Source organism: Eumetopias jubatus, unplaced genomic scaffold, assembly GCF_037043125.1.
Source record: "Eumetopias jubatus isolate StellerSeaLion01/CBP00866 unplaced genomic scaffold, mEumJub1_p1.0 scaffold_8, whole genome shotgun sequence".
Classification (NCBI taxonomy): domain Eukaryota; kingdom Metazoa; phylum Chordata; class Mammalia; order Carnivora; family Otariidae; genus Eumetopias; species Eumetopias jubatus.
In genome coordinates this window covers 44,309,693-44,321,156 of record NW_028274814.1, presented here as the reverse complement: position 1 = coordinate 44,321,156, position 11,464 = coordinate 44,309,693, and the positions used below count along the sequence as shown (strand labels likewise).

Here is an 11,464-nt window from a genome sequence, read left to right as displayed (position 1 = left end):
ATCTGCTATTCCCAGATAAACAATTTCCAGTGATTTGAACTTGCCTTATTTTACCTCCTTTATTTAGGTTGACACCAACAAGGGCAAATGGCAGACTGGAAACGTGAGTGGGCATTGCTCTGGAGATATTCTGCTCATACGACATGATGGTGAGCTAGACCAACTGTTAATGACTAAATGGGCCTCTAGTGATGTTCCATATCTCTTAAGTCCTATTTTTCAGGCTATATCTATTACAAAGGATATCACTTGGGAAAAAATTTCTGAGAACTGTTGGGACTTCAAACCGTGTGGTGTACAGCTCCCAACTGACAGATGGTTGTGTAACTAAATCTTGATGATCAAATTCTTAGAAAGGTCCCTGGTTATAATTGACAATATATAATGGCCACATACACAAATACATATCACCCTTGTTTTTGTGGATAGAAAGCTATTAAGCAAAACAGGGAAATACAATGGGCCCTGAAAGGATTAAAGTAGTGGGCATAATGTGGTGAGTTCGAGTTCCCTCAGAGAATGGCCACAACCTGAGACAAGGAAGGCTGTGGGAGGCCTTGTGGCATAGTCGGACTAAATTACATCTAGGCGTGACTGCCTCTCATCTAACTCCAGTATAGGAGACCCAACATTTTTGGGTCTAAAACTTGTTTCCTAACTGCACTTGGGCCATGAGTATACAACGGCAACAGCATGAGTGGTGGATTAAACAATACTGGCCCACAAGACAGAAAAGAGACTTATGAGAGCACTTAGCCAGTCTAGATATCTTGGGACAAATGGAATTTATTTTTAATAAAGAGTGATATTCAGAGAAAAAGATTCATTAACTAGACTAGGCAGATTAGAGGGAGTTGTCTTCAGGAGGAAGGCAAATGATGGGAGTCAGCCTGGAAGGATAGCAAGGCTTTACCAGAGTGAATCAGGCTGACTTAACAAATAATGCTGGATAACGCTAGCACCCGGCACAGGGAAAGGACTTGCACCCTGGCCCAATAGAGTCTCTTGACTATTTTAACACAGGTTAAAGGAAGTTAAAGTGGCCATGGGGTAATAGCCTTCAGTCCTAGCTTTGAGGCTCAAGGGGCACACCAATGGGAATCTTATGGAAGATTATGGAATCTTATGGCAAACTCATGGAAGTTCCCTGGAAGCACTTATCCACCCCAAGATAGGTAGAAATAAATTGTATCTTGTAGTATAGGTAGTAGAGATAGAAACTATTTTAAATACCACTTGTGGAATGGAAACCAGTCTCAGTAAGCCTGGGAGATGAGATGGGATCATTGGCTTTGTCCCCAGTTAACTTGGAACCCAGAAATAACCCAATAGCCAATTGTAACAAGGCCCATTCTTAATAATATCTGGTATTTGGGCAAAGGTAGCTTCTGTTGGGAAGGCAAAGCAAATACCTCTGTCATTCTTACTGGTTTGTTCTGTAATGAAAGCGAATTGTACCATGATCATACTGTGATATACTGATGTTGGTGAAATTCACCTTCCTTATGCAAATAAGTCTTATGGTAATACTGATATCGATGGTCAAATATATTGGGGGATTGAATTAAATCCTCCTCAGGATATAATACCTATGGAAAACGATTGGCCTGAGGAAGACCTGGATCTAGCTAACCATTAGCTGATTTCTATGCTAAATAGTAATGCACAAACTTACTATAGAGTACAAATAGCAGTTGATTAAGGGGGAAAATGAGTAGTCAAATTAGTACAAAAATATAAAATGTATGTAATGGTTCTCTAGAACATGTTAGTTGTTTCCTTTCTTCGATCCCTATTCTGTACTGGCTTGTCTAAATGTTAGGCTTATCACGTTGGTACCATTGCTGTGTCTGTTCTATAAATGCTACACCAAATGTGAGTGCTCTGACAGGTATGATCATTTTGCTGTAAGGAATCTGTGACCAGAACACCTATTCAGTATACTGGAAGTCCTGGCCAATGTAACAAGGCAAGAAAATAAAAGTTTTCCAGATTGGGAAGGAAGACATAAAACTGTCTTTGTTTGACAATGACATAATTATCTGTGTAAAGATTCCAAAGGATCTACAAAAATATTCCTAGAACTAATAAGTAAGTTTAGCAAGTTTGTAGGATACAGGGCCAATATACAAAAGTCAAACATATTTCCATATAAGAGCAATTGACAATTGGAATTTGAAATTAAAAAAATATGATTTATAATAGTCCCCCACCCCTCACCCCCCACTTAAGTATTTAAGTCTACATATAACAAAGTATGGGCAGGATCTGTATACTGAAAACTATGAAACACTAATAAAAGAAATCAACAAAGATGTAAATAAATGGAGAGATGTACTGTGTTCATGGGTTGGAAAATTCAATATTGTATGGATGTCAGTTCTCCCCAGTTTGATTTATAGAGTCAGTGTATCCTCAATCAAAATCACAGTAGGCCTTTTTAATTTTTTTGATAGAAAATGGCAAGTGGATTCTAAAATTTATATGGAGAAGAAAAGGAACTGAAAGGAACTAAAAAAAGAACACTAGTTGGAGAAACTACACTATTGAATTTCAAGACTTATTAGGAAACTACAGTCATCAAGATGGTGTGGTATTAGAAAAAGGGTAGACACATAGGCCCACGGTGCCAATGGAGAGCCCAGAAATAAACCCACACAAATATTATCAACTGAGTTTTGACAAAGATGCAAAGAAAATTCAATGCAGAAAGAACAGTCTTTTCAACCACAAAAAAACAAACTTCAACACATACCTCATACTTACACAAAAAGTAATGGCTCATAAGCTTAAATTGAAATAGTGAAGTGACAAAATATCTAGAAGAAAACACAGGAGAGGGGCACCTGGGTGGCTCAGTCAGTTGGGCGCCTGCCTTTGGCTTGGGTCTTGATCCCAGAGTCCTGGGATTGAGCCCCGCATTGTACTCCCTGCTCGGCAGGGAGTCTGCTCTCCCTCTGCCCCTCCCTCCTGCTCATGTGCATTCACTCTCTCTCTCTCTCTCTCAAATAAATAAATAAATAAAATCTTAAAAAAAAAAAACCAACAACAAAAAACACAGGAGAAAATCTGTGTCAACCTTGGCTTTGGTGATCAGATTTCAGATACTACATCAAAAATGTAATCCATGGGGTGCCTGGATGGCTCAGTCAGGGAAGTATGCCACTTTTGATCTGCGGGTTGTGGGTTTGAGTCCCACGTTGGGTGTAGAGATTACTTAAAAGGAAATGCAATCCATAAAAGAAAAAAATTGATGAAGTGGACCATATCAAAATTTAAAAACTTTGCTCTGTGACAGATATGTTAAAAGAATAAATAGACAAACCACAGTCTAGGAGAAAATATTTGCAGATTGCATATCTGATAATGGACTTGTATCCAGAATACATAAAGAATCTTTAAAACTGAATGAGAAAACAAATGACCCAATTTAAAAATGGGCAAAAGATTTAAAAAGACACTTTGGCAAATAAGATATATGGATGGCAAGTAAACATGTGAAAAGATGGTCAACATTTGTCATTAGAGAAATGCAAATTAAGATCACAATGAGGTACCACTGTTCACCTCCCAGAATTGCTTAACATCAACACCACCACCACCAAATGTGATGGAGCAGAAGGAACTCTCATTGCAGGGGAAGTACAAAAAGGTATTCTATAGTCCCTTTGGAAGACAGTTTGGCAGTTTCTAATCCTGAGAAAATATCAGATAAACCCAAACTGAAGGACATTCTATAAAGTAACTGATTAGCACCCTTCAAAACTACCAAGGAAAAAATAAGGAAAGAAAAAAAATAAGGAAAGAAATTGTCACAGATCAGAGAAGACTAAAGGGTCATTCATGACCCTTTAGTATCTTGGTTTGGATCCTGGACCAGTAAAAGGATATTAGGGAAAAACTGGTGCAATCTGAATAAAGTCTATAGCTTAATTAGTATTTCAACAACGTTCATTTCTTACTTTTAACTAATGAATCATGAGTATGTAAGATATTAAAATAAGGGAGGCTGAGTGAAGGATATCAAAACTTTTGTGCTATCTTTGCAACTTTTCTGTAATTCTAAAATTGTCCTAAAGTAAATACTTTACCGAGAAAAGAAACCCCACAATCCTTTAAAATGGCTAATATTAAGGTGACTGACAATCCCAAGTTAAGGTAAATACGTGAAACAATGGAAGTCTCAAGCATTGCAGGTGGGATTGTTAGGGTTACTTCCATCATTTTAGAAATGTTTTAGCAGTATTAACTAAAACTATACATATTTCTGTCTTATGATTTAGCAATTCTACTTCTAGGTATATACTCAAGAGAAGTGAGTGCATATGTCTGTAAAAAGACATGTATAAGAACATTTGTAGTAACTTTATTCAGAATTGCTGAAAACTTGAAACAACCCTTAAATTAGAAAGAACCAAGAGAATGGACAAATTTAGGTGTATTCATATAGTGGAATACTACATGGCAAACTAATTTTTTTTATTTTTTAGAGAGAGAATGAGAGAACGTGAGCAGGAGGAGGGAGGGGCAGAGAGAGAGAATCCCAAGCAGGCTCCACAGCTCGGAGCCTGACGCCAGGCTTGATTTCACGACCCTGAGATCATGACAGGAGCCGAAATCAAGAGTCGGTCGCTAAACCAACTAAGCCACAGTCACCCCATACATGGCAAAATTTTAAAAAGAAACCAAACTACCGACTAGCAAAAACAAGGATACATCTCAAAAACATGACATTGATTAAAAGAAGTCAGACATAAAATGACTAAATAGGCAGCTTAATAGACTAATTGATGGGGATAAGTCACAAGTTAAATAGTGAATATCTCTATAGACTAATTGACGGGGATAAGTCGTAAGTTAAATAGTGAATAACTCTAGAGATATCCTGTATCACAAGATATATTACCTGTCTCCCAGATTGTTAACTGAGACCCAAACAGTAAGGATTACTGAGGGGGGAGGGGTGTGAAGTCTTCTGGGGTGCTGAGAATGTTCCGTATCTTCTGGGATGGCAACATGAGTCTACCCATATGTAACACTTCTTCAGGCTGTACACTTAAGATCAGTACACTTTACATAGTTTACCATATGTATCTTATGATGTAAGAAAATGTGAAATAAAGAAGAATAAAAACTATAGTGGGGAACAAAAGAAACTTAAGTGGTTTCCTATTGCTTTTTAAAGTCCAAAATCATTATTATAGCTTATAAATCAGAGTGATCTGCTTCCTACCTACTTCTCCAGCTGTTCTCTGTTCCCAAGCTCCAGCCAAACTGTGTTTCCTATCACAGGGCCTAGGCATGCACCGTTCCTACCTTCCACTGGGAGAATTCTCTCCTCCCCACTTCACTTAGCTAACCTTAATTATTCTGCGGGTCACATCCTGAATTTCCTCAGGGAAGCATATCCTGATCCTCAAGCTTAGATTAGGTCTCTGATTATATGGTGTGCTTCTACTTTATAGTACTTACTTCACTGTAATTATTTTTCAAGCTTCAGAAGGTTAGGTAGTAGGTCCGTCTTGTTTGTTTGTTTTATCTTCAGATGTCTGGTACATAGTAAATACTCATTTAATATTTACTGGATGCTAATTTTGAAAGTGAGCCTTGGATTACGCATTTAACAAATGCGTAGTCCAAGGCCACAGAGTAGGAGCTGAGACTCAAGGCCATCAACAAACCCTGTTGACTCTGTCTCCAAGGGGTATCTTCAAACTGTGTACTCTCTCCACCCTCTCCTATCTATTGCAGGAGCCTTCTACCTGGTTTTTCTGCTTCCATTCTTTACTCATTATCCACTGGATTATTACAGATAATAATGCCCTGTTGTCTATTCTCCCAATAGCAGCCAGATTGATCCTTTTGATCAATGATCATGAAAAGAGATTTCACTTCTCCCTTGCTCGAAACTTTCCAATGGCTTCTCTGAATTTAGAATATAATGAAGCTCCTTATCTTGGTGTATGAAGCCTTATGTGATATGACTATCTGACTCCATCTGGAGCACCTTCACCCACCCAACTCTAGCCTAGACTCCTCTAATGTCCTAAGGTCCTAGGCACTTTCATACTAGCTGTTCCCTCTGTCTGGAATATTCTTCCTTTTGGTCTTCCTTTTGGTTCCTTCTGGTTGTTCAGTTCAGATGTCCCCTCCTCAAAAAGATCTCCACGACCATTCAATCTAAAGTAGCTATATAGTCACTCGCACTCAGTTTTCAGGATAATGCCGATTGTTCCCAATTTATTTTGATCATCTGCTTCGTCTCATGAGAGCAAGAGTGTGCCCTTATCATCTGTTTAGCTCTGTATCTTTGATACCTAGAACAATGTTTAGCAGCACATAGTAGGTGCTCAGTAGTTAAATATTTGAGATTTGATGAGTGCATGAATACCTCAGTGCCTGAGCTCTTTGTACCTTCCCAGCTGTTGGTAACCACAGGCTCACTGAATCCAGTTTCTCCATAGACCTCTTAGAGCTGTGCTGTCCAGTACAGTAGCCACTAGCCATATGTTGCTATTTAAATATAAAATTAAATTCAATTTAAAATTCAGTTTCTCCAGGGGTGCCTGGGTAGCTCAGTTGGTTGAGCGGCCAACTCTTGGTTTCTGCTCAGGTCATGATCTCAGGGTCCCGGGATGGAACCCCACGTCGGGCTCTGAGCTGAGTGCAGAGTCAGCTTGAGACTCTTTCTCCCTCTTGATCTGCCCCTCCACCCCACTCTCTCTCAATCTCAAATAAATAAATAAATAAATAAATAAATAAATAAATCTTTAAAATAAAATTCAGTTCCTTAGCCACATGTGGCTGGCAGCTCCCATATTGGACAACACAGATAATAATTTTTATCATTACGGGAAGTTCTGTTGGACAATGCTTTTTACAAATGGACTAACCCCAAAGGGAGTCTTTGGGCCTTGAGTATAAAAATAATTGCCTTTTGAGGGCTTGTTGCTCTGGAATGGCTTCTGCATGAATTGCCCTATTTGACTGGACAAGCAGCTTTATCAAATAGGTGTTTTGACGGTCAGTCCATAATTTGAGGATCTCAGAGGTATATGACGTGGAACAAGTAAATCTTTTCATGATAAGCACATAAAAATGAACAGATGCCTAGAAGATGATCTCCTAAAATGGAACTGTATAACTCTGTGCTGAGCAGAAGCATGGATGGGGGATGTGTTGACACTGGGTTGGGGGAGGTGTAAGGTTGGCAGTCCTAGATACTAAACTAAATTAACTCTAAGGTATAATTCCTTTAAGAGGAACAGTTCTGTCAGAAATATAAATATAATTATAAAGCTTTGAGGAACATAAAACAGACCAATATTATAGGCCCAGGTCATTAATGAGAATCTGAAATAAAATATTAGCAAACAGAATCCCAGAGGTACAGTAAAAGAAAAATAGAATAAGACCAAGTGTGGGTTTTTCCAGAAGAGTAAAGATAGTTTAGTATTAGGAAACTGACTTGTGTAATTCATCAGGCTGATAGATTTAAGGAGAAAAGTAGTGTAATCAACTCTGAAGAGGCTTAAATGACATGTGTTTGCTTCTTGTAAAGATTCGATATCCATTGTTAGTTTAAAACCTCAGTGGAGGGATGCCTGGGTGTTTCAGTCGGTTAAGTGGCTGGCTGTGACTCAGGTCATGATCTCAGGGTCCTGAGATCAAGTCCCGCATCAGGCTCCCTGCTCAGCGAGGAGCTTGCTTCTCCCATTGCCTGCTTCTCCCTCTGCTTGTGCTCTCTCTCTCTGACAAATAAATAAATAAAATCTTAAAAAAAATAAAAAAATAAAACCTCAGTGAAATAGTAAGTGATGGATATTTTCTTAGCAAAATAAAATAAGCCTATTACAACTCCTGCTGAATGGGGAAATACTAAAAGTATTCCCCTTAAAATCAGGATCAAGACAGTAATGTTCATTAATGCCATGACCATTTAACATCGTTCTGAAGGTACTAGGCAATGTATTTTGATGAGATTAATATGTATTAGAAGTATAAAAATTAGACAGTAGAGATTAATTTCACAGGACTTAAAGGTGATAACCCAAGTGAACCAACTGAAAAGCTGTTATAGTTGATAAGAGAATTCCGTAGGTAGCTGGGTTAAAAAAATTGAGTCAGAAAAGATCCCATTTCTGTAGCATTTATGAAGATAAAGCACCTAGGAATGAACTTAGCAAGAAATACTCAAGACCTATATTTTAAAAAATTAAACATTAAAACACTACGGAGGCACACAAAAGGAATCAACACATAGAAAGTCACCATGTTCTGGGCTGCCTGGATGGCTCAGTCGGTTAAGTGTCTGCCCTTGGCTCAGGTCATGATCCTGGGGTCCTGGGATCGAGTTCTGCATTGAGCCCTGTATCAGGCTGCTTACCTCGCGCAGAGCCTGCTTCTCTCTCTCTCCCTCTGCCTGCCGCTCCCCCTGCTTGTGCTCTCTCTTTCTCTCTGTCAAATAAATAAATAAAAAGTCACCATGTTCTTGAAAGGAAAACCAGCATGAGAAAGATATTAGTTCTCTCTGAGTAATCTATAAATCCGGTGCAATCTCAATACAAACACCAATTGGAGTTTTTTGGGGGGAAGGGGTACTAAAGAAGCTGATCTTAAAATTCATTTTGAAAAAGAAATTAAGAAAACAGCGCCTCCCTGGGTGGTTTGGTCAGTTGGACATCTGCCTTTGGCTAAGGTCATGATCTTGGGGTCCTGGGATGGAGTCCCACGCTTCTCCCTCTCCCTCTGCCTGCCGCTCCCCCTGCTTGTGCTCACACTCTCTCTCTCTCTGTCAAATGAATGGGTAAAGATCTTAAAAAATAAAAAAAAGTAAGAAAACAGGAACATTCTGGAGAAGGAGATCAAAAGGAGCTCTAATAGATATTAAAATATAGGGGTGCCTGGGTGGCTCAGTCTGTTAAGCGTCTGCCTTCGGCTCAGGTCATGATCCCAGGGTCCTGGGATCAAGCCCCTCATCGGGCTCCCTGCTCCGCGGGAGGCCTGCTTCTCCCTCTCCCACTCCCCCTGCTTGTGTTCCCTCTCTTGCTGTCTCTCTCTGTGAAATAAATAAATAAAATCTTTAAAATAAAAAAATATTAAAATATAAACTAAATTAATTGAAAGACTGTGGGTGATAGCAGATTAAAAAGATAGATCAAAGGAGGAGACCTGAAAATCCAGAAGTAAATGCAAGTTCTTACACAAGTTTGGTTTATGATAATGGCAGTGTTTCCAATTAGTGAAGAAAAAAAACATTGTTTAATAGGTGACTTCAGGGATAGCAAGATAACATTTGGAAATTGTCCCATAGAAAAAATAGTAAGAAAGATGAACAGACAGTGGAAAGTAAATTACAAATGACTCTTTAACATAATGACAGTGTTTACTCACAATAAAATGAAAAAGTTCAGTCACAATAAGAAATGCAAATAAAAATTACACCGAGATAACATTTTTCACCTTTCAGATTGGCAAAGATCAAAATGTTTGATAGCACACCAAAGTTGGTGTTTGCATATGGAAATGGACATTCTTAAAAATAGCTCATGTTCAGTCTTTATGGAGGGTGATCTGGTAATATTTATCAAAATAAAATATACCTATCTTTTGACCCCCAATTTTATTTCTAGCAATTTTTTGATAGCAATACTCCCACATGTGCAAAACAATACACGTTATTATTGTGGAACTTTTAAAAATATTTATTTATTTATTTGAGAGAGAGAGAGCATGCACCCATGCAAGCAGGGGAGGGACAGAGGGAGAGGGAGAGAGACCCTCAAGCAGACTCCCCGCTGAGCACAGAGCCCGACTAGGGGCTCTACCTCATGACCCTGAAATCATGACCTGAGCTGAAACCAAGAGTCGGACACTCAACCAACTGAGCCACTCAGGCTTCCCTGGAATTGTTTTTTAATAGTAAAGAGTAGAAATGAATTAAAAAGCCTCAAAGGAATCTAGTTAAATGGGGCAGCCATATAATGGGATACTATGCATAAGCAGATATAAAAATTAAGGAGGGAGCTTTTTGATACTGATACGGAATTATCAGCAAGCTATTTTGATAAATGAAAAAGGCAAGGGGAAGGATGTACAGAGAATGTGCTACCATTTGTGGAAAAAAGGGAGGAAGGGAGTATAAGTGTATATATTTGTAAATTACCTCTGGAAAAGCATCAGAAACAGTAACATTGGTTGCTTCCAGGGAGGGCACCTTGGTGGTTGAGGGTCAGGAGTGGAAGAGACATTTCACAGTTTACTCTTTGATATTTTCCGAATTTTGAGCCTTATTAATAAATTACCTGCCCAAAGAAAGGAAACAAAGTTAAAACTAGAAAAGAAAATGAAAACAGAACTTACTCTGATTTACACAAAAAGAATGTCTCATGAACATGTTCTTTTCTTTTCTTCCAGGACCTCCATCCTCAGAGGATTGGCGTTTTATCTCCATGGCCTTTTCCTCATGATAGCAAGATGGCTACCACAGCTCAGGCATCATGTTCTCACACAAACATCCCCCAAACAAGAAAGAAGGGACAAGGAAAGCCAAAAACTTTCTCCTAATGATGCTTTTTGTCTTGGGAAGGAAAACTTCCCTATACATGTTATCGATCAGAAATGGATCTCATGTCCATCCTAAACCAATTTCTGGCAAAAGGGAATGGGTTACCTGGCTCCTGGGATTGAGGAAAGGGCCTCTCCTCCTCATATCATGGAATCTCTGCCCTAGTACAGAAATGCGGTTCTGTTCCTAGGAAAGGTACAGAAGTCTGTTGGGGAGGTTGCAGAAGGACAGCACAGCTGTTGATGTGAGCCACTCGATCTTTTGAAAAAAAAAAAAAAATCCTAATTACCCTAGGACAGCATAGCCCCACATCTCCCACTGCCGCTACTCTAAACCCAGTTATGTCCATCTCTCTTATGGACTGCTGCCTTAGCTCCTTCCTGGCCTCCCTGTGCCCATGCGGTCATTGGTCTCGGCGCTGGCTCTGTCCCCCATGTGATAGAGGAAGGGCATTCTCAAAAATAAAGTATGGGAGCCTAGCTGGATTCAGACCTAATTGTCTCAACTATTCTTGTATCTCGTTCTTTCTTTTGAAGACAACAATCAAGAGGCTGTCCTCGTTGATTTTCTCTCAGCCTCCATTCTAGACAGAGCTCTTCTCAATATAAAGTGGGCTCTGTTAGCGTGGCTTGGAGCCCGTGTGAACTCAGCACTGGCAAAATAAGCATGGGCTGCATTAGAGGCTCAGTTGTGTCCTCTGAAATTCATATGTGGAGGTCCTGCACCCCGGTACCTCAGAACATGATGTGCTTGGAGAGAGTCTTTAAAGAGATAATTAAATTAAAGTGAGGTCATTAGGGTGAGCCCTTATCCAATCTGACTGGTGTCTTTATAAGAAGAGGAGATTAGGGGGCCCCTGAGTGGCTCAGTAGGTTGAGTGTCTGACTCTTGGGTTCA

General features: G+C 39.4%; 1 protein-coding gene across 1 annotated transcript in view; it reads left to right on the top strand.

Moving 5' to 3' along the window:
* VAMP1 (vesicle associated membrane protein 1) overlaps positions 1 to 11,058 on the top strand; it is a 79,449-nt gene extending 68,391 nt beyond the window's left edge. Inside the window, exons 4-5 of the mRNA XM_028121238.2 lie at positions 68 to 149; positions 10,417 to 11,058. Of these exons, the coding sequence (XP_027977039.1) occupies positions 68 to 149; positions 10,417 to 10,469 (135 nt within the window). The 3' untranslated portion in view covers positions 10,470 to 11,058. The remainder of the gene's footprint in view (positions 1 to 67; positions 150 to 10,416) is intronic.
* The last annotated feature ends 406 nt before the right edge of the window (positions 11,059 to 11,464 follow it).